Source organism: Papio anubis, chromosome 14, assembly GCF_008728515.1.
Source record: "Papio anubis isolate 15944 chromosome 14, Panubis1.0, whole genome shotgun sequence".
In the NCBI taxonomy this organism is placed as follows: Eukaryota; Metazoa; Chordata; class Mammalia; order Primates; family Cercopithecidae; genus Papio; species Papio anubis.
In genome coordinates, this window is record NC_044989.1 from 47283918 (window position 1) to 47310439 (window position 26522).

The 26522-nt window shown below is 53.1% G+C and overlaps 1 protein-coding gene across 7 annotated transcripts in view; it reads left to right on the forward strand.

The window, feature by feature from the left end:
- Positions 1–26522, forward strand: part of TTC7A (tetratricopeptide repeat domain 7A) — a 134787-nt gene that overhangs the window by 73948 nt on the left and 34317 nt on the right. For all 7 annotated transcript variants that reach the window (XM_003908604.5, XM_021924805.2, XM_009184150.4 and 4 more), the window contains 4 exons: positions 7191–7308; positions 8824–8881; positions 9399–9471; positions 14369–14529. In XM_003908604.5, the coding sequence (XP_003908653.1) occupies positions 7191–7308; positions 8824–8881; positions 9399–9471; positions 14369–14529 (410 nt within the window). The remainder of the gene's footprint in view (positions 1–7190; positions 7309–8823; positions 8882–9398; positions 9472–14368; positions 14530–26522) is intronic.

The window sequence follows — 26522 nt, forward strand, 5'->3', positions numbered from 1 at the left end:
GGAGGCTGAAACTAGGACATTTGAAAAACGAGTTGTGCTGGGTGAAGCTGGACTGGGTGGCCACGTGCCCAGAGGCGGAGCACCTGCTGTTCCCACGTCCTGTCCTCATGCCCAGAGCCACTGTTGGATACCCCACACCCGGTCTGGGTCTGAGAGCAAGGTTGTCTCTTGGAGATTGTGGCAGGCAGAGAGACGTGCATGGTCACGTGCTGGCTGGCTGATTCGGGGGTTTACACCAGGGTGGGAGTAGCTGAACAGGGTTGAGTTTGGAATGGGAGAGCATTGACCCTGCGGCTTAGCCTGAAGCTTCCCTTGGTGAGGGAGGGCTTCCCAGGCTCTGACTCAGTGACGCCAGAACTGAAATCAGAGAGGCCTGCATGGCAGCCTCCTGCCTTGGCATGCCCAGCCTCCTGCCGGGGTCCCTATATTTGCAGCAGAAGGAAAGAGAGATGTAAATATTTTTTTGTATCTGAATTCATTTAACTTAAAAAGTTGAAACCTTTACAGGAGGCAAAGAGGATAGGCTATGCATGTGTGGTGTCACACAGACAGGAGAGGAGTTGCAAAATGGAAACAGGGCATGCTCATCATTGGAAGGGTCTCTGATGCCATCTCTCACCTCCTTCCTGAGGAAGGCAGCAGGGGATAGTGGAAAAGTGCATAGGCTTTGGAGGCAGAGATGGTAGAGTTCAAATCTCTGCCTACCCATGTACTCCCACTTACTAACTGTGTGACTTTGAGGGAGTAATTTACCCTGTCTGTGCTTCAGTTTCCTCATCTGTAGCCTGGAAACAATCATGTCCACCGTTATAGGGTAGCTGTGAGTATCAGAGATGACATGAAGAGTGCCCCCACTTAGCACGCTGCGGGTACCTGAATGGTAGCTATCACTATTGTAGCCCCTTGAAAATAGCAGGCACACAGAAAGGATGCGCCTTTATGTTTTTGACTTCATTTTTCAAATTCAGGGGTGGGTAGAGCCAGGAAGATGGATTAAGTGTTGATGAGGCAGGGGAGAGAGAATGCCAGCCCTCCTGCCACCAGCTTGTAGAAATTGGAAGAGTGCCTACTCCTCCCAGGGAGAAAAAAAGGGGATTTTTCACCAGAGCAGCTAACAGCAGGTTCCGGGCTCTGTGGGAAGGAGCTAAGGAGAAACTGGAGGTGCTCTTAAAAACTCTGCAGGCTCAGAAATGAACTTTCTCTAGTTCCCAGAAAGAGAGGAACGAGGGTGAAGATTTCCAGGGTAAACCTCTTTGGCTCACTGCAAGGTGAGGTAACCCTTGAAATGGAAGGCAGTCCTGTGAATTAGCAGAGTGTGTGAGCAAGAGGCCAGTCTGTGTAGGGACCAAATTCAAGACACTGGAGAGACAGAGAAACTTGTAAAGTCACAGGAAATTTTTCCTTACTTATGTAACACAAAAACAAAGGAGCAAAACATTATGTCCTTCGATGCATCCTTTTTCCAGAGGGTCAGAGAGGAGAAACATGAAAACCTACAGAGGGCTGTGAATCAGCATCGGGAGACTGGGGTTGGAAACACAGCTCTGCTACTTCCTAGACAGGTGACCTTGGGTAGGTCGCTTCAGCTCAGCTCCCTCTGCCTCCGCGCCTTCTGCTGTGAAACACAGATGCCATCAGGTAGCTGTGGTGCTGTGAAAATGCCAGGGGAGGCCTTCATCACTGTAGAATTGCAGATGAGAAGGCGGGGAAAGATCTTCACCTGGGTTTTAATGGCGAGGTTCCATGGCTGCCCTAGATAAAGAAGTCATTCAAGAGCAGTGTATCATTGGGAGAAGGAAGGTTGAAGAGAACTCTGGAAACTCCTCACCCTAGAAGTATTTTGATGAGCAAGGAGGGCCCGGTGCTGTAACCTGAGCTTGCTGCAGAAGCAGCAGCCTGGACTACAGAGCCACCAGCTGTTAACTTGGAGGCCACAAGGAGGAAGTGTCTGGAGACAGGAAAGGGCACATGAGGTGCTAGGCAGGGAGGAAGACGACTGGAGTAGAGCAGAAGGGCCGGCGCTGGACCACTCCGCAGCCATCTGATTAGAGCAATGTTTCTGGATCGCAGGTGGAGCCCATTCGTGGGTTGTGAAATAGGACTCTTAAAAAAAAAAAGAGAATTTGAGGCCAGGCGAGGTGGTTCACACCTGTAATCCCAGCACTTTAGGAGGCCAAGGTGGGTGGATCGCCTGAGATCAGGAGTTCGGGACCAGCCTGGCTAACATGGCAAAACCCCATCTCTACTAAAAATAACAAAAATTAGCCAGGCGTGGTGGCAGGCACCTGTAATCCCAGTGACTCGGAAAGCTGAGGCAGGAGAATCGCTTCAACCCAGGAGTCGGAAGTTGCAGTGAGCCGAGATCGTGCCACTGCTCCCCAGCCTGGGCAACAAGAGCGACACTGTCTCAAAAAAAAAAAAGAAAAGAAAAAAAATTTTTGAGACTGGTGTGGTAGCTCGTGCCTATCATCTCAACATTTTGGGAGGCCAAGCAGGGAGGATCGCTTGAGCCCAGGAGTTCCAGACCAGCCTGGACCACATAGTGAGACCCACCCTGCCCCCTGTCTACAAAAAATAAAAATAACAAAATAAAAATTAAAAAGTTAAAAATCAGCCTGGTGTGATGGTGCAGCCTCCCAGCTACTTGGGAGGCTGAGGTGGGAAGATCACTTGAGCTCAGGAGGTCAAGGCTGCAGTGAGCCATGACCATGCCACTGCACTCCAGCCTGGGCTACAGAGCGAGACCCCATCTCAAAAATAAAATAAAACCTTGAAATAAACTATAGATTATCAGAGAATAAGACAGGAAATACTCCAGTGTATTACCCAGTGGGGTGAGTGGACCCTGGATAGGGGATGGAAAGCTCGACCAGCTCAGTATAGTGGACTGTGTGGGGCTGCGGAGGTGCCAACTTATCCACATGTAGAGTCACTCCTTGTCGGTGGCTGAGGATCTGGCTGAGAGACAAAAGGCAGACAGTAATGTCTACTCTCTGGATTCCAGAGGGTCTTTGATGCCACTTCCCAATTTGTCAGATCATGTAGCTATGAGGAACCAGGACTATACTCAGATGACACTTGCCATCTGAGATTTAGGCTGAGATTTAAAACCCTGGAAGATTAAACAAATTGTATAATACATATACAAAATATGTGTGTGTGTGTATATATATATAAGTATATATGAGTATTATAATTGATATACATATATATGTATATCTATATCTATATATATCGAGATATATATAGATATATATATGAGCCTGGCTAGGTGCAGTAGCTCACTCCTGTAATCCTAGCACTTTGGGAGACCAAGGCAGGTGGCTCACTTGAGGTCAGGAGTTCGAGACCAGCCTGGCCAACATGGCGAAACCCAATCTCTACAAACAGTACAAAAATTAGGTGGGCATGGTGGCACACACCAGTAATCCCAGCTACTCAGGAAGCTGAGACACAATAATCACTTGAACCTGGGAGGCAGAGGTTGCATTGAGCCGAGATCACACCACTGCACTCCAGCCTACTGGGTGACAGAGTGAGAGTCTGTCTCAAAAAAAAAAAAAAAAAAAAAAAAGCTGACCGGGCGCGTTGACTCATGCCTGTAATCTCAGCACTTTTGGAGACCAATGCAGGTGGATCACCTGAGCTCAGAAGTTCGAGACCACCCAGGGAAACATGGTGAAACCTTGTCTCTACTAAAAATACAAAAAAATTAACTGGTATGGTGGTGTGTGCCTCTAGTTCCAGCTACTTGGGAGGCTGAGGCAGGAGAACCACTTGAACCCCAGAGGCGAAGGTTGCAATGAGCCAAGGTTGCACCACTGCACTCCAGCTTGGGCTACACTCCATCTCAAAAAAAAAAAGCTTATATTATTATATTAAAGCTTATATATATATAAGAAAGTGTAGAGATATCGTATGAAATATACAGTTATATATCTACATATGTAAATATAAAGATATATGAGTTACAACTATTAATAATAGTTAATATTTTTTTAAGCACTGCTGTGAGCGTTGCCCTGTCTTATCTCATCCTGTCCTCCCAGCACCTCATCCAGGGAGAGACACTGTTGTTATCCCCATTTTACAGAAGAGAGAGGCAAGCACAACAAAACAAAGTGACTTGCCCAAGGTTAGCAAGTGACCAGCCAGGATTTGGACCAGGGTAGTTGGCCCCAGAGCTTGTGTTCTTAGCCGCTAGGCTGCCCTGCCTCTTTGCATGAAGCACCTACTCATGGATGTGGGGCTGATTCCAGAGTTGGGTGGGCTTATAGTATCTCAAAACAGAGGTGGCAGAGTCAAATTCTCAAGGGCTTTTGGATTTCCACTCTTGTGACATTATTCTTCCCTTTTGCCAGCTACAGTACCCATGTATATTAATACTGTGTGCTATTGTATTATATATTGTCATACTTAATGGAATTGATCATACTTTTTTTCCTTTCTAATCACTGCTGTGACTCTGCATGCAAAAAGCCTGCCTTGTGGTATGGTAATAGAAATCAAAATTGTGGCCAGATGTGGTGGGTCACACCTGTAATCCTAGCACTTTAGGAGGCCGAGACAGGAGGATTGCTTGAGCCCAGGAGTTCAAGACCAGCCTGGGCAACATAGTGAGACACCATTTTCTGTTTAAAAAAACAAAAAGAAATTAAATTATGTTGGCCATATAGGGAGATGGTACATTAAGCCTTGGGATTTTGATTTGAGGCAAATGCTGACACCATGCTTAGAGACAGTTTTAAACTACGTGGACAATGCTGGCAAGTACTGGAGAAGGAATGCTACTAATCTCGGGGTCAGAGTGGATCACAAATTGGACACACTAAGGATGTATGTCTTCACTTTGTAAAGCTAAAGGGTGATGAGCTCTTTTAATCCAGAATATGATGTATATGAACTGGAGAACAGATACTTTGCCAGTATTTGCTGAGCTGTGTTCCTGGTACCCTCGCTGCATGGGTTGCAGGAGCTGAAGCTGGCATCTGCTGAGCAGAAGGACATGGCCATGGGAAGAATATGTATTCATGGAGTGCAGCAGGTGTCTGGATTCTTTTTATAACTTGTGCTTGGTGTTTATAAGAAAGCTTGTTCTGTTTGAATGGAGCCTCATAATGCCTGAGATAGTGTGTGAGATGAGCCTCATCAGCCAGGGGTATATTAGGAAAGAAAGAGGGTGCTATTTGCTTACTTTCCCCTCCCTTGTTGCCTCCTGTTCTACCTCTGCCACCTCCTGGGGTAACTACAGCCATGTGATAAGCTCTTGGAGTTCCAACAGCCCTACATCAGCACCACACAGTGGGGCCTTAACTAGGGGCCACCTGGTCCTGCCAGCTCCTCAACCAGGCCTAGCACAGGGCCTGGTGCTACAGAAGCCTCAGTGGAGGGCTCTGGGGAGGAGGGAGGAGCAGGGGTCCAACCTGCCATTCTGCAGATGAGGACCTTGAGACACAGAAACTGAGTGTGTTCTTCAAGCCCCACAGCTGTCAGGTGCTGAGCCAGGACTGGAGCCTGTCTAGGGCTTGTCTTCCAGTGCTCTTCTCACCATGTGGCTCTGGCTTCAGGCCCCGGCAGCCCTCCTGAGTCCTGCTGCTGCGTGGCCCAGGAGACAGATCTTAGCATCTATAGCCTTGGGTCCACCTGGCCGGCTGAGGCTGAGCTGTAGACAGCTGTGGGGTTTCCCCAACTATGGCCTTCCATGAACCCTGGGTTCTCGGGCCTATTGGTGCCAAAGGCAGAAACCCAGCTCCGCAGACACCTTCATCCTTCCAGTGGCCAACCCAGCAATCTGGAAGCAGCCCACTGCCCAGGCTGGCAGCTTGAGCTCGCCCACGAGGTGGCTGGAGGGCTGCTGTGGTCAGCTGAGTCGGGCATGATGGGCAGACAGCCTCTCCCGCCATCTCCCTCCAGGCCATCATGCAGCTTCCTCGGCTTCTCTGTGCCTTGGTGTTGTTTTCTCCCCTGTGCTCTTCCAGTTTGCACATAGCTGACCCTGGCTAATAGCCTCTGTCTCATGATCTCAGTTCCTAACTCCAAGGAGAGAGAATCCACTGCCCCTCTTCTAGCTGTGGCCAGCGGTCAGGCGCCAAGATACCCAGAGCTGCCCATCTCCTGCTAGGGGGATGGGCCTGAGCAGGGATGGGGGCCAGGCAGGGGCAGCGCTGGCTTTGGGGCCAGGAGCCAACTTGGGTTTGAATCTCATTCCCTGGTCTCATGACTCTGTGAGCCTCTGGCCAGGAGAGATGCCCATGGCTGGGGGCTTTGATGTCTGGGTGGCCCTGAAGGGTTTGCATATGGCATTCAGTCCCTTGCTGTGGGTCAGCACCAGTCTTAGTGACAGAGGAAGCATCCCTGCCCTCTCTGGAAACTGGCATTTTCAGTGACATGAACTTGGGCACACTACTATACCAGGCATGCCATTTCCTGGGTTGGATGGGAGGAAGGGGGCCTTTTTTGGAGGCATGTGTGCCATGAGTGGGCATGACCAAGGCCCTGGCATTCCCCTACCCCCTAAACCGGCCTGACTCCTGTGGGGACCCAGAGTGTCCCCAGGCCCGCCTTGTGTGTGCCCCTCTCTTTGTGTCCCATGTCATGTGTGATGATGTGTGCACATGTGACCCATACCGGTTGGTCCATTTCCAACTGGAACAGTCCCTCCTGCTCCCAGGACAAAAACAGCCCCAGGCCTTTTTCCCCTGAAAGTTTGAGCTCCTTGTCTCAGAGAGGGAGCGAGCTCATGGACGGGGCCACAGTGGCTGCCTGCCTGCTCCATGGGGCTGGTGACATCCAGCAAGACACGTGTTCCTGAGGCCCAGCCCCAGACCGCTGCCTGCCCCCGCCCTGGCTTCCCTCTCTGCCGAGCAGGACAGGCACAGACACAGGCCCCTATAGAGGCCATGGGAGGAAAGGAGCTGGCCCAGACTGGCCTGGTCTTGGGTTCATGCTCTCAGCAGAACAAGCTCTGGGGAGCTGGGATCTCTGGGGCAAGGGAAGCTTCTCCCTGTGAGATACGTCACTTCCTACCTCCAGGGAGAGAGAAGCCACTGCCCCTCTTCGAGCTGTGACCAGTGGTCAGGCGCTGTGACCTTGAGCACAAGCTTCTGTTTCGGGAACAGGTCCAGGGAGCCACTCACCGGTAGAGGAAACTCCAACCCCACCCCCATGACCTCTGTTTCTCCTCTTTGCAGCTGGAGGAAGCAGAGCGCTTTGCCATGATGGTGATCAGCCTCGGAGAGGAAGCCGGGGAATTCCTCCCCAAGGGCTACCTGGCGCTGGGTCTCACCTATAGCCTGCAGGCCACCGACGGTGAGTGCCAGGCCCCAGGAGGCTGCTGCTTGGGGATGGCTCAGGCTTCCTAACTGCCTCGGAGGTATCTTGTCCTACCAGCGCCCATCCCCTCAGGCCATGCCTCCATAGGCACCCTGCACTCCTCTGGGACAGATGCCCATGTGTGTACACACACACACACATGCATACACACACTCACGCCCCTCCGACCCATTTCCACTGTTTCGCCCGGACTGTCGCCACCCTCAAACATGCCTTCCTCTCCCCTCTTCATGGACCCAGTTCCTCCCACCCCTCAAGGCCCAGCCCCAGCTCCAGCAAAGCCCATACTGATCTTCTCTGTGGAACTCCTGCTTCCCGTCTGTAATGCGCCATCAGCCTTCCGCCGCACAGTGTCTCCATTCTGGTTCTCATAAGCCTGCCCTTACCCTCAGCACTGCTATGACCTTCTGGAGCCTTTTAAATCCTCCTCAATACATGGCATAGGGCTGGGTACACAGCAGGTGCTTAATAACTACTTGTGCTCGGCTAATGGATTCTGCTCCTTCCTGCCCCACACCTGGCCTTCTCTCGACAACCCTGCCAGCTCAGCCATGTGTCTCACCCCGTCTATCAGGCAGCCACCTACTTTCATCTCCTGGTAGCTTGCTTGAGGGATGGGGAGTGACGGGCCACCACCCAGACCAAACCTGGAATAGTAATCAGCCCATGCCCACCTCCCCCAAACGCCAGTCGCTGGGAGCGGCAGTCACGGTGACGTAATCAGCCCATGCCCACCTCCCCCAAACGCCAGTTGCTGGGAGCGGCAGTTATGGTGACATCAGGTATAAATGAGCCCTACATAAGGAACACCTGGGTCTGCACATGCTGGTCAAGTGAGGAAGTCATCAGCCCCTTTGTCAAAGTCTACTTTGAGCAAGAACCCTCCTTGTGCCTTTAACTCTACAAATAGTGGTTGTTGTCTAAGCTTTCGAATCTGGGGAGCTCTGACAACTGTCAATGCTTGGTCCTCGCCAGTGGGATTCTGATCAGGTTTGGGAGGGGCCTGGATACAGTCATGTTAAAGCTTCCTGGGTAGTGAGTTAAGTGTGCAGCCAAGGCTAAGAACACCTGCCCTGCTGCATTTAAAATAGGATGCAGTTTACCAGAAAGGTGCCTGGTTTGGGTTCAAACTTCCTAGTGGGCCAGGAATCCTAGAAAGGTATGTGGCCAGGCAGAGGTGGTAGCCTCTCTCTCAAGATTTGGGCCTCCTGAGTGGGATGCCCATGTCGTGGAACGCTTGTAGGCATCGGCCTTTGAAAGGGTTAAGGTGGTTCAGGTGGTGGAGAATGCAATGCAGTAGAAGCAACTGGCATGCCAAGGAATGTGCTAGAGGCCAGGACATTGGCCCAGGCTGCCAGAGTTTGAGGTTTGCCAGATGGGGCCCTGGTGGGGCCTTTATCTGCAGAGCTGTGTGCTTTGAGGATGGTGCAGGGCTGGGCCGGCACCCTTCAGTGACCCCTGATGGCTCAGTCTCTGTCCTGTCCCCTGCAGCCACCCTGAAGTCCAAGCAAGATGAATTGCACCGGAAGGCACTGCAGACACTGGAGAGGTGAGTAGGCTCCCACCTGCAGCAGAGACCCCTCTTGCCTTTGGTGGCACATTCACAAGCTTTACCTCATTGGACGCTCTGATCTGGGCAGAACAAACATTTCTATCTCCATTTTACAGATGAGGAAACTGCACACAGCAAGCAGGGATATTCGTTTGGGGTTGGGCGGGCAGCCAAGCCCTGCCCTCAGCTCTGGGGGGGAGCTCCAGCAGCCACCAGGCTCAGTTCCTGCTCTCCCAGGGCTCAGGGGTCTAAAATGGGAATAGTAACCCATTGCTGTTGTAGTAATTACAGGAGATAAAGCAGGAAAAGCACCTTGCACAGTATCCTATATGTAACAGGGGCTCAAAATGGCATTCGCCTCCTTCTAGCTCCTCCCCAGCCACCCCTCCCACTAAACCCACCCACCCCTCCCACCACCCCGAGCCCTTACAGGGATTTCCTGGCAGATGCTCAGAGCAGCGGGGCCAGCTTCTCTGCCCTGGTGCCTGACTTGTCACTCCCTCTCCCCATACAGGGCTCAGCAGCTGGCACCCGGTGACCCCCAGGTCATCCTCTATGTCTCGCTGCAGCTGGCCCTCGTCCGACAGGTAGGTTGTCCCTGTTCCTAACCCCCGGGTCCCCGGGGATGCTGATCTTCTCCTGGAAACCCAGCTTACCATCTGTGTGACCCTCTGCAAGTGACTTCACCTCCCTGAGCTTGTTTCCTTATCTGTCATGTAAGCCCTTTGAGCCCTCATCAGAGGGTCCCAGTGAGGATGAGGTCAGGTAATGTGGGTAAAGCCGTGGCAGATACACAGGAAGGGCGTGTTCTCCGCCTTCACTCCCCCTACGACATTTCAGTGGCCTGAGATGCCGATGAGTGACCACCTGTCACTCATTTGTTTGTATCCTCGCCTTCCACTGCCTTTTCCCCAAGTGTCTTGGGGATAAAGTGGTGGGTTCATGGAGCTATTGCAGGATGGGCTTTCTCTGTGACCTCCAAGCTACTCCTTCACTGTGTGGACACCACCATCAGGCCTTGACCTCTGGGGCCCCATAGGGGCCTCCTGTCTGTTCACTGCTGGCTCCAGGACCACCCCCACTATGACTCTGCAGGCAGACCCGCCTTTTCCCCAAGGGTGCTGAGAGAATGTTGGTGTGTCCAGGACTCCCCACCTCAGGTCCTTCAGAGCCTCCTTTATTTCCCGTGGCATCTCAGCCTGCAGGCTGGTACTCTGGGCACACACACACAGCCTCTAAAACAGGACCTCTCAGGTGACTTGACCCTGATGCCTACTGATGCCCCCCACCTGAGTGCCCAGGGCTTGCAGACAAGCCTTTGGCTCCCACAGTGCGGTCTTCTCGCCTGCGTCACCCAGGAAATGGGCTGAGCTCCAGGCTGGTGGAGGGAAGCCCACAGAAGCCCATGTACTTGCTGTCAGGTGGAGGGCAGCCCTGCCTGCTGGGGGTGCTGCTGTGTCCCCCATACCAGCCTGGGGAAGCCCTACCTTCTGAGGAGGCAGGCCACAGCAGTCCCATTTTTCACCTGAGGACACCACTGAGGCCAAGCCAGCATAGAACCCAGGCCTCTGATCCACAGCCCACGGGGTCTAGGTACCCCGCTCCCCTGACCCTTTTGGAGATGGGGCCCTGGGAGCGTGCTCACCGGCTGGGGCTTAGTCTTATGGTCAGCTTGGTGAGCTGCGTTCCTCCTGCCTCTGGGGCAAGCCAGGCTCTGCCTTGCGTCAGCCTGACTCCTCCTCTCATCACAGTTACTCTCAGTACTGGGACCCCCTCCCTGTCACCCTATGCCTAGACCCTTATTCCGGCACCTGTGTCTGTCCTGACCTGAATTGTCACTCTGTTTCTGAGGCATTCTGTCTCCCTCTCCAGGTCCTTCTGTCTCAATCATTTTCTCCCCAACAGCCCTGATGCCATTCCGGCTGTTGTTTCCGCTGTCGTTGGCAGCTTCGCTCCCTTCCTCTTGTACCACTCCTCCCCCTGTGACTCCCTCCATCCTCCTCCACCTCTAGGCTGCGCCCCCACCCTGTCCCCACTCCTCACTCCTGACCCCAGGTCCTGGACAGGCACGGGGTACCTCTGTGCCCCTCCGGGAGCATCCCTCCACTCCTAGGAACGCCAACAGAAAGACACCTGACACCACTTTATTTTTAGTTCTCTGTAAAAGAACCAGTGCTTTTCTTGCTAACCAAGGGAATGATAAACCTCTGGTGATGCATTTTTTGACCTGTTCAATTACTGACCCCTCTCTAATGAATAGCATCCATCCTCTTAGAGAGATGGCGGGCCAGGCCAGTGGAGCCTAGCGCCCAGTTTCCTTGGAGACCTCATTTTGGCAGCCTCAGGGAGTTGAGAACTCAAGAACTCCCTGAATGGACAGTCCTAGCCTGCCTGGGTCTCTGAGGCCCCCAGCCGGCCCATCCTGCCCAGAGCACGTCTGGCTGGCCGGCACAGTGATGGCTATGGATTTGGATACGTAGCCCAGGATAGTCGGGTCTGCTCTGGCAGAGTCACCAGCACAGGAGCAGCCTTAGGGCCACCAACAAGCCGAGCCAGTGGCCCCAGTGATCTTAGCGTCCTCCTCATATGCTCCTTGACCTATCCACAAAGTAAGGTGCCCAGGGGAGAACTCTGGGCCTGGCATTGGTGCCCACAGCCTGCACAGAGGCCAGGCTGGAGACCAACACAAAAGCCAGGCAGACTGGGGACCCAAGGCACCACGAGAAGGGCGGAAGGCTGGGTTTGAGGTTTGGCAAGAAGCAGGACTCTTAAAAAGAGACTCATGAGGTTCCTGCAGGGATGGAGCCCTGACATGGAGAGAGTCACAGGAGCTAACGCAGCTCCCAGGCCTGAGAGCACGGAGGAACAAGTGCCTTCAGGCTGGAAGGAAGGGTCTTTCCTCTTCCTTAGTTTTCTGGCTTTGGGGCTTGAAGAGGGAAACTCACACTTCAGAAGTGTTTGTTCCGCCAGTACTTTGCAAGGCATTTTTTATAGTGTCTCATCTCCATGGACACTGAAATAGGTTTAACCATTATCCTCATTTTGTAGCAGAGAAACTGCAGCTTAGAGAGGTGAGTCTTCTTGCCCTAAGATACCAGCTGGGAAGTGGCAAAGCTAGGAGCCACACCCCAACCTGACCCCAGAGCCTCAGAGCAGGAGAGGGTGTTTATCTGTCAGCCACACATCAGGTTCTTTCCACATCACCGCATGAACATGTTCAGAGCAGAGGGTCTCAGCCATGGGTATGTAGCTGGCAGATTCTCTATCCCAGGGCCAGGCGTTCCCGGCCCTCCACCTTCCAGCCTGCCGCAAGTTTCTCTCCCAAACCTCTCTCTCCAGACCTGGTCACAGCCTTTCTACAGGGTGCAGAGCCTCAAGCTAAGGGTGCTGCTCAGTGAAACAGCAGTATGTGGGGGAGAGGATTCCCTGCATTCTGGGGAGTCAGGCCAGGTCGAAAGTACTAGGAGTCAGAGATGAGGAGGAGATGGCCAGCTGGGCCCTGCCATGCCCCTGGACCCACAGCACAAGGAGGGCTGGCCTTGACCTGGGACAGCTTTGAGGCCAGGCCCGTCACTCACCAAACACAGGCTTAGCAGCCTGCATAGCTCACACAAGAGCACTTGGCCTGGAGTCAGGACCCCCATCTGAGAGTGCCTGCTCTGCTGCTAACTCGCTCTGCTGCTAACTCGCTCTGCTGCTAACTTGCTCTGCTGTGTGAAAAGAATGGAAGGGATAGAAGATAGCATTTTTGCACGTACCTTAGCTCTTTGTACCCTTCTGTGGAAAAGCATATGCCTAATTTGCAGATAAGGGAACTGAATTCAGAGAGAACCAGGGACAAAGGCGAGTGAGCGGCAGCGCCAACTCTAGAACCCAGCTCTTGTGTATTCACAAATACAGGACCCCTCCACTGGCCAAAATGAGCAGGATCAATCAGCTCAGATGATAGGCAGCAGGTGGGGGCTGCCCCAGGCAGGGCATGGCGCAGGGGTGCCCAGCAGGGTGCAGGGGCCAGGGACTATGGGGTGTTTTGTAGAGAACGAGGAGATGACATAAGGGGGACAGCGGGCCACCTCAGAGGTCAAATGGGACTGTGTAAGGGGCTGCTGCAGTCACCAGGACTGGCCAACCTCTTTTGAAGAAGAGAGTTTATGTTGGTAACTGCCAGAATTCTTTTTTCTCCTTAATGCTTGTGGAAACATTCCCCAGACCCTGTCAGGGATGCACAGGCCAGGGCCCATGGGGCGGGGAGCTTTTTCTCTGAGGGTAGTAACCTCCACAGCTGAATGTAGATGGGTCTGGGGACGTAGAATCGGAGGCAAGGAGAGGGGCCTCAGGTGTCTCCTGCATCCACGGGACTCTTAGGGCCCATCCTGGGGATGTTGTGTTATGCTGAGAATGGTCTCTTTAGGAAAGGGCTCCTTGAACCTTCCACATCCTCCCATAAGTCCAGCTATGGGCAGAGACCCATCCTGGCAAGGTGGCAGGCAGCCAAGCAGGTGTGTGGTCTCAGCCCTGAAATAGTCCCCATAGGATGTACTGGGGCACCGACTGACCCCGTAACCCTGTTACCACTTGCAGGTGGGGCCCTGGCCACAGCTGCAAATCATCCATGCCCTCTGCAGCCAGATCCAGTAGAACATTGGAGTCCTGCCTGCGGGGTTGGCGGGAGCAGTAGAAGGTGCCCTTCCATGCTGCACCAGCCCCTCCTGGGCTCACTGACTGGGCTACTGGAGCAGCTGGGGCCTGCCCTCTTTCATGCAGTGCTCAGAGAAGGGAGGCAGCAAACTCAAGCCAGTGAAAGTTGGGACCTGTGGTGACCCCTGGTCTCCCCACCACATGAAGGAAAGGCTTTCCTGAGGCCACATCCAAATCCAGACCCTTCGAGTATGGCTCTCCTGACCCTGCATAATCTGGCCTCATCCCACCTGTCCAGAACCAGGCTTAATAAATATTTGTTGAATTGAAAAAAAAACACAAGACTAGAATCTGGATTCTAGTCCCAGATTCCCACTGTGCCCATGTTAGAGGCCAGTCTCCCCATCTTCTAGGCACTTGCCTCTGCATACTTCCCTTCCTGTGGTCAAGCTGCACCCCCTACCTGGAGCACCCCGTTTGCATCATCTCCTCCTGGAAAGCAGGGTCTCCTGACACATCAGTAGAACTCCAGGGTGACGTTTCCACACGTGGCTGCCTTGCCCTGCGGCTCCCACTCCTCCCATTTGGGAAGTACCTCCTGGTGGCTGCCCTGGTCCTTTGTGCCACACCACAAACCTGCTCCTCTTTATTCCTGAGGGTGACAGCAGACCCCTCCGCGCCAGGCCATCTGGGGCAGGTGTTTTCTCACAGCAGCATCCCTGCCCCCAGTGCCTGGGGCCCCCTTAAGTTGAGTGTGGGTGCCTTTGTTGACTGGCACCTGGCTTCTGAGTCCCAGGGCAGCATGTGCCTGGGGAAGGGCACTAAGCTGGTGGGTTCCTTCGACAGATCTCCAGCGCCATGGAGCAGCTGCAGGAGGCCCTGAAGGTATGCAAGGATGATGCCCACGCCCTCCATCTGCTGGCACTGCTCTTCTCCGCCCAGAAGCACCACCAGCATGCCCTGGATGTTGTCAACATGGCCATCACCGAGCACCCTGAGAACTTCAAGTAAGTGCCCTGAGAACACTCTGGCAGTGGGGGAGCTGGCTGGCCTCTGCAGCAGGTGCCCATGCACACCTGCCCTGCCATGGTGCCAGCCAACACACATGGGGTAAGCACCTGCTGCATGCACAATCCCTGGTAGAGAGACAGGGGGGTGAGGACAGATGGGGTCAGCAGATAGCTCTGGCGCTCTGCACCAGGAGGTGCCTGGTGGGGAATAGGGTGCACGTGCTGCTCCTCAGCCCCCATGAGGTGGGGTCTGCATGGGCTACAAGGGAGACTGCTTGAATGCACATGTTTGAGCTGCTTCTGCCTGCCCTGGGCTCTGCATGAGCCTCAGAATGAAACTAACTTGTGTAAGTTAATCATAGCCCTAACACAGCCAGCCAAGGATGGGATTCTAACACCAGCTAGGCTGGCGGCTGGAGACAGGGGTTACGGCCCTCCAAGGTGATCCTGCTCCTTCATATCTCCCCACCTCCCTCATTTACTGCATCAGCCAGATGCCCCACTTCTTGGAGCAAGGTTTAAGTTGCACTCGGCCTAAGTGGTGGTGGGACGCAGAGGACCTGCTGCCACCCAGCCAGGACACTGGGAACAAGGCCGTGCTGGGCCAACTGAGGCGGGAGGATGTGTTGCTCTGTCGGGGGAGGAAGGGGGAGTCATCTTTTGATTTCTGCCTTCTGCCCCTAAGGGCAGGTGACACTGAGTGTAACAGGCTTTGTTTCTCAGAGTCCTGTGATCCCAGATAAGGGACCTCTGAGTAACCCACTTCCCACTGTTCCACCTTAGGGCCTGAAGGAAGGTGATTTAGAACCAGCCCAAGGCTGTCCCCTGCAGACAGCAAGGAAGAAGCTAGAGTCCTGGCTGCCCTGATAGGTGACTCATGCTGTGTAAATAGGTTCACAAAGGATTAGGAAAAAATTGCTGGGTGATGAAGGGAAGCTTCAGTGGTCCCAGCCTAGGGAGGTTCCCGTCACTGGGCTTTCACCTCCGTCCATCCCCAGCCCATCAGAGGCAGGGCTGACCACAGGGGTGGGTTCAGGTTTTCCTGCACCCTTGGCCTCCTTCAGACGACAGCAGATAGTTCTGCTCGTGGCCTTTGCCAGCATGCCGAGCACTGCTGTTGGTGGCTTCCTCCTCCCCAAAGCTAAAGAAAGGTGCTTTGGGAGTGGCAGTGTTTCCTAAATATAAACCCCATAATGTGCCTCCCTGAAGAGGGGAGCCCCAGTGACCAAGGCCAAGGACAGGTGTTCATCCTGCTGGTCAGCCTGGTCTGCAGCCCCAAGACCCCTGAGCCTTGCCCTGCTTGCCCTGCTTCCCCTAGTCCACACTGACCCCTGCCCCGCCCATTCCCCCTCCATCCTGGCCTAGGCAGGTCCCCGCTGCTCACAGCCAGGTGTCAGCAGAATGGCCAACTCGACACAGCCTGTCTTTTGTGTTCGTGGCTGGCCCTGATTCTGAGCCTTGCCCCAGCGGCGTTCAAGAGACTACTAAAGGCCAGGCACAGTGGCTCATGCCTGAATCCCAGCACTTTGGGAGGCCGAGGCAGGTGGATCACCTGAGGTCAGGAGTTCAAGACCAACCTGGCCAACATGGTGAAACCCTATCTCTCATAAAAATACAAAAATTAGCTGGGCGTGATGGCAGGTGCCTGTAATCCCAGCTACTCAGGAGGCTGAGGCAGGAGAATCACTTGAACCCGCGAGGCGGAGGTTGCAGTGAGCCAAGATCGCACCACTGCACTCTAGCCTGGGCCACAGAGCGAGACTCGGTCTCAAAAAAAAAAAAAAAAAAAAAAAAGAGAGACTACTAAAAGTCCAGTCACTTCACCCCCAAAGGCCAGTAGCTTAGGAAATCCTAACACAGAGAAAACAGTGTGTGTGGACAAGGGATTAGTTACCTTGTCTCATTAATCCCAAGTACAGTACAGTAATATGAGGTACAAACATTTTATTTTTAATGAAAGTGCACAAAAGATGTAGGTTCCCCACTCCTAGTGCCAGTGCCTTACTTTGATCCCAGCTCCATCCTCGCGCCTCTCTGGCAGGGTCTGACCCACTGCCGCTGGCCTGCGTGCCTGTGTGTGTTTCCACTTCAGTTAGGCTTCATCGGAAACTGAAATGGCCAAGCAGAAAGACTTAGAATCCTAGGCTGGGGAAAGGAAAGGGCTCTTTGTCCACCCTGGGTCTGTGGAGCACAGGAGAAGCAAGAGGCCTGGCTCAGCTCGGCATCAGAATTTCCTAATGAAATCTTACTTGGAAACTGAGACTGTGATGCAGGTGGGAGCACCGCTGCTCTGATGGAGCCAAGGAAGGTGATTCACACCTGCCCAGTTCCAGCTGAGGGGGCCCCTCCATCCCAGCACCTGGCATCTCACCACTCAGCATCTCTTGCTGACTTCTGAACTGATTGCTTTCTACCAGGCTAAAGCAGCTCCCCTGGCCTGCTGTGGGGAGGCTAACTCCCTTTTTTGGAAATCTGGCTGCAGCCCAGGCTGTGTGAGGTATGGCAGAAAATGGGGTCTGCCCAGTGTGGGGGACCCACCCCTGTCTCCCCATCAGCTTCCTTGACCGTCACCCCAGGAGTGCCTCCTGCCTTCATCTTCCCAGGCTCTTGGACTGGGCTAGGAAGCTGTCCATTGCCCTGTGGGCAGTATGTGTGCCCCCGCTGCTGCCCTGCCTCGACACACGCACTTTCCACCCTTCCCTTCCTCCCATGCTCACTCAGGTGCTGACTCCTTCCCCAGGAAGTGTGCCACTCACTGACAGTGTCCTTGGTCAGGGGTTGCCTTGAGGTTGGTGACTGCCCCCAGGTGGCCCAAGGGTGGACATCTGGGTCTCCAAGAACCCCTGGACCTGAACTATGACATTTTGTGCATGCGAGTCTGAGTCCATGGAAATGGCTTTCAGCAGATTCTCAAAGGGAGCCCGACCTCAAAAAAGGTTGAGGAGCCCTGGTGCAGACTGCTGTTTGTCAACGTGCAGGGTAACTGTACCCCTGTCTCTCGTGCTTCCCCAAGGCTTGCAGGGAGCTTCCTGGAGAGCAGTGTTTGCAGGCAGGAACCTCTGCCTTGGGAACAACTCACCCATGCAGACATCACAGAGCAACTGCAAGGGCTTCAGGAGCTGTGGAGGGTGGGGCCTAGGGGCTGCAGGAGGGAGTCAGCTCTGAGGTCAGAGGAAAGCATTCCATGCCCTGAGGGATTCTGAAGGTTCTTCTGCAACCTGTACTCTACTGTCACTCACAGTAGAGTACGTGTGCTGTGGAGCATTTGGGGATCTGCAGGCCCCGCCCCCAGTAGTGCCTCACTTTCCTCAGTCTGCTTGTGCAGGGCTGTGGGGCTGGGGGGAAGCAGCAATAGGTTCTTCGTCTTGAGCCACCATGAGCTCCTCACCTCCAGGATCCCGAGGAGCTCTGTTTTGATCCAGCTGGCCCTAAAAGGCTGCAAAACTAATTGGGGGAAAAAAAATTACAGGGACTTTTGGCCTCCAGAATTGTAAGAAAATAAATCTCTGTTGTTTTAAGGAAAAAAAAAAATTGTGTCTCTATATACCATTTATAGAGACATAATACTATCTATACGGCTGGGGTAGGGCCGAGAAATCTACCTACCGCCAAACTATGGTGAGTGACCACAGGGTATGACCATCGTCTCTTTGTAAGTAAGCCAATACTATTCGCCACAGATGAAACCTCAGAGCATAGAAACTCATGGATTAGCAGGAAATGTCACTGAGTCCATTATAGGTCAGGGATCACTGAAAAATGTCATTGCTCTTCGATTGACACTGCACCCTGCTTCCTCAGCTGCTCTCTGCATTTGAGGAGAAGCCGTTTGTGGTTCCAGCTGTTGCCAAGGCAGTTAATTAAACAACCGGTCTGGTAAATATCACTGCGGCAAAACAACAAAAACCAAACTCCCTTTGTCCTGACCTCATCGTCCCCAGCAAGGTCTGTATCCACAGGACACTTAAAGGCACCTTATAGAGGGCTGTCCCAGTGCCTGAAGCCTATTAGAGGCGTCTCCTTTCAGCCGTCAGTGTTAGAGGCCATCCGTGCATGGGATCCCAGAACCTGCTTCAGGAATGGCAGAAGCTGGCTCATGCTGGGCATGGGCTTTGCCTGTTTCACCACTTTCAGGGAGGCCTGCCACAGGGGAGGAAACTGGTGGGGGAATGGACCCCTGTCCATGTGAGCTGGTCCTTGTGTGAGAGCCACAGTGAGGTCCCAGCCCTTGAGTCATGTCTGTCACTGGCCTGTGCCACCTGCAGCAACTCACTCCTCTTCCCCTTGCCTCTGTTTGCTCATCTGCCAAAAGACGGACACCTACTCTGTCTTCCTTGGCTTGTGAGGTTTATTGTGAGACTCAGGAGAGGGCACACAGTCGATGGACAGCCGTGTTTGAAAGGTGGCAGTATGGAGGGGAGAGGAGGCTGCCCACCAACAGCATCAGGCTGTATCCTGGGTCCCAAGTGTGGCAGTGCCTGGGGAAGGCCAGATAGGCCAGGAGGCGCAGGCAGCCGAGGCTGGCCCCTGACAGAGGCAGGGAAGGAAGCTCTGGGGAAAGGTTAGTGAGCTCCTTGACTGCACAAGAAGTCACCACTCCCATATAGGCAGACTCTAGGCTCCCGGAGAAAACCCAGCTTTTGTGGAGTCGAACTTTTGAAAAGCTTTCTGACTTCAGGTTAGAAAGCAAAGCAAAGAGGATCTTGATTTCTGTGCTGTGGGATGACCTTTAGTTAGTGGAGCTTGGGTTTAAAAAGGCAAAAAACGTGATGAGGCAGAGACAGCCCCACAGGGACAGCATAAACCTCGCGCGGTGGGAACCAGACACCCCAAGCAGCTTCCTGAAATCCTGTGGGCTTCTGACTAAGCCCTGGACACATGTGCCGGCTGGGCTGTCCCCGGCCAAGAGGCCAGGCCCGCAGGGGGCTTCAGGGGGCAGCAGCTCCCTATCCAGGCCTGGGTTCCGGGCCAAGCCGCGGAATGCGAAAGGTCCCGTGCACGCTTGGAGATGCCTGTGCGAGTCCTTTCTTCTCGTTTTGGGTATGAGAGGCAGCTGGGAGGCCCTACCAGGGAGGGGCAGGAATATGGGGTGAAGGGGAACGGGCCACTGATAAGCGTCCTTTCTGAAGCCATGGGCTCCGTGGGGCGATGGTTTTAGGTAACAAATTCCTTGGGCTTTAGTCAGGCCGCTTGTAGTGAAGGTCACCATAGTAACCAAACAAAGTTCCTCGGCTCATGATGGGAGCTTTCCAATAACCAGCCTGTCAGTCACAGCTCCCGTCCCAGGTCTGGCAGTCTGCCAGGCTGGTTTTGAAAGCCCAGGCCGTACATAGGTCAAGGGAAGAACAAACAATTTCCCCTTCCCCTCTCCACAGTGGGCAAGGCCACCTCCTCCCACCCCCCAAACCTCCGTCGGTGGTGGTAGGTCCGCTTGGGAGTTTCTGCTGACCCAGTACCGGTCTCAGGGGACTTGGAAAGTCCTGGGGGAAGCTTTCAGAGCTCGGGAGACCCTCCCCAGTACAGGAACAATATGGGCCTCCCAACAAGCCAGAGCATGTGCCTGTAAACAAATGGAAGCACACAGCCTTCTGCTCAGGAAACCTAGACTGTTTGGAAACTGTTAGAGCTGATAACCAGGCGTTAGCTGGAGCCATACCTTGGCTGACTCTAGCTAAGGCTAACGTTGGAGCTCAAGGGCACCCCTGGGATCTACCTGGCGTACCTCATGTTTTTTTCAGGTGGTGCATGTGATATATTTCTCATGGTCCATTCCACTGAGCAGGGGGATGAGTCCCGGGGCTTCTGTTAACATTTCTGACTTAAACCCAGCGTGTTTATTTGATTGTTCTTATTAAGGACTTGTAGTATATCAAAAGGATGCTTAGCATAGCAACACTCCAGTGAGGGGCTGGAATCAAAGGTATTAACACAAACATAGTTTATCACTTTGCTGGGTTCATTAAACACGTTTGGCTGCCACAGCCCCTGAGGAGGACACCAGCCATGGGGGAGCCTTGCAGGCCATGTGGCAGAGGGAAGTGTTAAGCCGGTCATCATCACTGGCAGCACCGGATCCTTCCCCAAAGGTCAGTTCCTCATTAGATAAGCTGAGTTGACATTCACATTTCCCTTCGTGGGTTGGCCCGTGAGAACCTCTGTGACCTCGCTCTGTGTGACATGTATAGGTGAAAGATAATGGTCATCATTCTCCAGTTAGTGGTCTGCCTGCATTCAGACTTCTAGCGTAGATGACACAGGTCATTTTGTTTGTCTGGGGAAGAGAGGAAAGAAAGGAAAAAGGAAGGAACATAGATATTTTCAGGCCTTGTTTTCAAAAGTGGTGGTAACCCTTTCCTTCTGGTACTTGTTGCTTTCCCTGCTTGCAGCAGGGGCTGGAGGCAGGAATTGTGGCCCAGGGCACATGGTTCTCTGTAGCAGGAGAGGCCCAGCCCCAAGACAAAGCCTTTTTGCCCCTGGGAGAAGGCCCATGCCCACGAAGCAGAGCTGACCTCCCCTTTGCAGTGGGAGATCTTTAGGTCCCTGGAGGTCTGACACAGGGCAGAGAGACCAAGGCATTTGCTTCTTTGTGTCTCAGCCCTGGCTGGGAACCTGCCTTTATTCCTAAGGTAAGAAGACCTAAGGGTCTTCTTTTGGGAAGTTCTTCCACCCCTGAATGGCCATGAAAAGGCTCTGTGTGGTTTACATTTAAGTCTTTCAAGATCAAGAATTTGTGTTTGGGGATCCTCTCAGGGTAGCTGGAGATAGCTGCAGGGAGGGAAGCCGAGACCTGAAGGCCAGTTGTGTCAGCCCAGAAACAGATAAGAATGCTGTGTGACCCTGCGGCCAGCTGCAGGGTGGGGCCAGGCTGCTCTCAGAGCAGCCCTGGGGTCCTTCACCAGATCAGGGACAGTCTTTGAAGTAAGGAGGCGCTAACTTCAGGAAACCAAAGATTTTGAGGCTGCTGATTTTTAAAGCTTCAAAGTGAGATCAGGTTAAATGAATTCATTAAGAGGTGGAAGATCATCATGAGCCTTATAAGATTAGAGGACATGGGTCAGTCTAATCCTCTAGACCCAAGGAAAAATAAATAGTTTTAGGGTTAAGAAGAGCTGCTAAAAAATGTCCCTTCTGTGTTAGGGATTAGTCTCTGGGAAGGTAAGAAAACCGGGGCTGACTGTGGCCCGCCCCCTTTCAGGGAGGGTAAGGCCTGTTAGAGTCCTTTAAAAAATCATACCTTCTAGGCTGGGCACAGTGGCTTTGGGAGGCCAAGGCAGGAAGATCACTTGAAGCTAGGAGTTTGAGAACAACCCTGGCAACATAGCAAGACCTCGTCTGTACAAAAAATTTTAAAAATTAGCCAGGTGTGGTGGCACACACCTGTAGTCCCAACTACTTGGGAGGCTGGGGTGAGAGGATCAGTTGAGCCTAGGAAGTTGAGGCTGCAGTAAGCTGTGATCACACCACTACACTCCAGCTTGGGTGACAGAACTGTCTCTTTAAAAAGGTCCTGAGCAGTGTTGGATTTAACATGGGTGAGAGACCATGTATCTGGGAGACCTAGATCACTCAGCACATCCCCCTGCATCCTGGCCAGGGTCTGGGTGATCACACCTGAATGGGGGTGAGGGGCAGGCTGGCCCCTCTCTCCCACTACAGGCCTTTGTTTCTGCCCTTCCTGCCCATCTTCAGAGGACCCCCTCAGGTCCACTTTGTCCCCGGAGCCCCTGTACTTCAAAGCTGAACCCCTCAATTGAGTACTAGATTCTGTTCTTCTTGTGTTTCCTAATGCGTTGGATGTCTTGTCTGAGTTTAGAAGTACCTTTGGGGCAGAGACTGGCCTCTCCTCTGCCTGCAACCCCCATGGTAGGGAAACCCCCACTAAGCACAAAACACACTCCAGTGGACCCTCCAGCTGCTGGACAGTGGGAGCTGTTTCGTTTTTTGGAAGCAAGAGAACCATGTGGGGGATTTGGGGATCTCACAGCCAGAGTGCTGTCACACCCCTCACCCAGTTTGGTTGTTTTGGTTTGGTTGCTTTGTTTTTTGGTCTTTACAGCACCCCTGTTTTGAAGATGAAGAAACTAATGTAAAGTTAGATGATAGCTCAAGATCACGTTGCTGATGAATAGTGGAGCAGAGGCTAGAACCCATGCCGGCTGATTGGCAGGACCACCCTGGTATACTTGAACTCCAAGAGCTTCAATAACAATGATGCACCCAGTGCTGGTTCCTGCCGGGCACTGCTGTGAGCACCTTGCTGCATTAGCTCTGTAATCCGCTCAGCACCCTAGGAGGGGTAGAAACTGTCATGATTCCCATTTTATGGATAAGGAAACAGAGGACTTAAGTAAGCACCTGCACGTAATGGGGGCTGGGGGACTGAGAATGAAAGTTTGGGCAAACTTGGATTGAACACTTTCTGAAGTGCCAGCCCCTGCTGGGCCTTTTATGTGCATGATGTCCTGCAGCAGTCCTCAGGGTAAATAGATGCTGTCATTCTCATTTTACAGATAAGAAACTGAAACTCTAGGCTTGGCGCTGTTGCTCATGCCTATAATCCCAGCACTTTAGGATGCCAAGGCGGGTGGATCATTTGAGATCAGGAGTTTGGACCAGCGTGACCAACATAGTGAAACCCCGTCTCTACTAAAAATAAACTTTAAAACAATTAGTGGGATGTGGTGGCGCATGCCTGTTGTCCCAGCTACTCAGGAGGCTGAGGCAGGAGAATCGCTTGAACCCAGGAGGCGGAGATTGCAGTGAGCCGAGATCATGCCACTGCACTCCAGCTTGGGCAACAGAGCGAGACTCCATCTCAAAAAAAAAAATAAAAGGGAAGGAAGGAAGGAAGGGGAAGGGGAAGAAGGAAGGAAGAAAGAAAGGAAGAAAGGAAGGAAAGAAACTGAGGATCTGTGACTTGCCCAAGGTCACATGGCTTCAAGGAGGGACACTTTGGTCATCAGACTTGGACCCTGCTTGTCACCACTGAGTCCAACTTGGTGCAACCCCGGGCTGGGGCCCATTTACTATACAGGCTCTGGCCTCCTGGCCAAGGAATTAGACTTTCCAGAGGCATGGCCTCCTGACTCAGAGAATAGCCTGCTTTTTCACTCAATTATGTGTTTTCTATAAAAATAGAACTCTTCATTAAAACAGCTCAGCACAGCCATCAGCTGCAATTACTAATTACTGTCCTTTTAAGAGATAATACCCCTTTCTATGCATTCACCACACCTGCTGCCACTTCCCGCCCACCCCGCCACCCCCTCTACCCCCACCCCCAACACACAGAGGGTTCCCAGAATGGCCAGGAGCCAGAGGGATCCGGAAGAGCTGCCCAGGGCCCAGTGAGCACACATGGGACCAGTAGGACCCAGAAGAATGGAGAGTTTCAGGGACACCCTGCAGCTTTACTTCCTTGGAGCTGCTTGGATCCTGGGAACACCCAGTGTTCCAGTCCTTGGTGAGCCCTTGTGACTCAACTTTCCTCTTCCGTTCTTCAACAGTTTGTTGAGAGCAGGCACCAAGGATACAAAGATAAGAAAGACCTAGTCCCCGCCCACATGAAGGAAGGATCTCGCAGGAAGACAGGTCTGACAACAGCAAAGATGACTGAGAATGACAGCTAACCTCTCTTGAGGGGTGACATGCGCCAGGCACAGGCTCTCTTTCCTTTACTCCTCCCAGCAACCCTCCTGGGCAGTACCATGACTGTCCTGCCTTGCAAATGAATAGGTACCATCAGAGGTGAAGGCACTTCTAGGAAGCAACAGGGCCTGGAAGTATACCCACGTCATCTGATGCTAAAGGCCATGTCTCAACTGGGAAGTGGCTCCCTCGTGTACATGGTGGTTACTCTGTTCAAGTGTTCGTTGCAGGTGCTGAGTAACTACAGGGAGTTACTTTCAGGAACATGAAAGTAAAAATGTGGACCCGTCGTGCTTGCTGCCCACACAGCCTGTGTGTTTCCCTGCAGCCAGCTCTGCTCTGCCAACTTCCCCTCCCACCAAGAGTGGTGTGCTGGGGTGAGCAGCCAGGGCCACAGGAAGGGTGAGGATTGGTGCCCCCAGGTAAGGCGATGGAGATGACCTCTGACCCCAGGACTATGCTTTGCTTAGCCAGAGACACCACAAAAATATCCCGTATTTACAGGATAACTATTTTTTTTTTTTTTTCGTTTTTGGAAAAGCCATACTAAGGGTCTCACCCTCAGATCTCTTTATAGCGGTGGGAAGAAATTGTTTGTCTTTGCCTTACATGGGAATAGCTCCAAGTCTTAATCCTTCCAACAAATAATTAGCAGTGTGATCCTGCCCTAGGAGTGCAGGCGAGGCGCGGCTAGGAAGAAAAGGAGGAAGAGGAGGCAGATGCCAACATTCTCCTGGGAACCTCCATCATCAGCCCACACTGGAGCGATTGGGGAGATTGGCAAAGCTGGCGGCCTGTGGCACAGCCATTTTCTAACGGGGAATAGAGACACCAGCCTCACTGGTCTCGGTCTTCCTCCACAGAATCAGGGCTGCCCTCGACATACAGACCCCGTGGGCTGAGATGTCCCATGGTTCAGCAGGGGCTGGCTCTGTCAGGTCACCTGAGTGCCTTTCTGTGCCCCTGGATGCTGCATCACGCTTGCAGATGACATGGGAGTCGGCAGGTCCCAGCGGTTAGGATGGTGGGTGAGGGAGCACTGAGCCTGGGTGTGGGGTGGCCAGTGTGGTCTACCAAAGTCTCTGGCAGCATCCTGATGAGGGCGTAAGCACGTAAAGAAGAGAGGGCTTATGTCTGCACTGGGCTCCCCACCCCGACCAGGGCCTGTGTGCCACATGGCTTGGATGGGCCTGCAGAGAGTACCGGGAATGGGTCACATCTCAGGACCCAGCCATCCTTCCCTAGCCCCAGCAGTGTGACCAAGCACTTGGAGTGTTTACACTGACCCACGCTCCTTCCCCTTTTCCAGAGTGAACACTCACTTTCACATCATCCTTCAATGCCGATGGCATGGCAAGGGCGTATGGCCTTAAAAGACCTCAGTGTTTACTTCACATGGGCTTCTACAGCTTAAACAGGAAAATGCTTGCAAGAGGGGTCACAGCGAGGATGCTTTGTCCAGAGCCCAGTTCCTGTAGCTTTATGTATCTCCTTTCATCCTCTTCCTGTCATAAGCCTGTCTTAGGTCCTAGGAGTGAAGGGCCTAGTTGAACAGGCCAAGAAGCTTGGGGCTTTCTGGGAGCCTTCAGAGGCACCTGGCCTGGAAACTTGCTTCTTGGGATCTGGCCGGCCTGCAGCTTCAAAGCAGGAGTCCCTTCCCTGTGTGCTGGAGAGCTGAATGCAGCTGCTACTGAGAGGTCATCACAGTTCAGCCTGGTGGGAGTTCGTGGGACAGGTGACTTTACTCCTATTGTACAGGTGTGGGACCTGTGACATGCCCAGCTGGGTGACCACAGAGCTGGGACTTTGGCTTGAGTTTCTGATTCCTGGGCCAGTGTGTATTCACTTTGAGTAACGACACAGTGTGGGGCTTGAGGACAGTACTGTGACCGTTGCTCTTCTGGAATGGCTCTTATTGCAGGGCATAAATGTTGAAAGCTGCTGGATTTCAGTATTCAGGCATTTCGATCAGAGACTCTCCTCAGTGATACTCTTTGGCCTTGCCCAGTGACTGTCTCCTGGGATGGAGGCCCTCCACCCCCACCCCAGTCAGGAGGAGCCAGAAGCTTCCACATCTGGAGCCCACTGTTCCTCCCCAGGTCCTGCTTTCACAGGGAGGAAAACTTTGCTTCTGGACAGTTTGGAATGGAATTGGCCAGCACTCTGCTTGTCAGCTGTGGGAGTCCGGCCCACACTGCAGCTATGGGGAAGCAAGTAACAGGCTCCAGGACTAGGCAGATACTGTGTGCTCAGCACTGCGCCAGGCACTGGGGAAGGGCAGCGGGGCCCTGCCTGCAGGCACTTGCAGAGCAGTTGGGGACGCACGATGAGGCACAGGACAA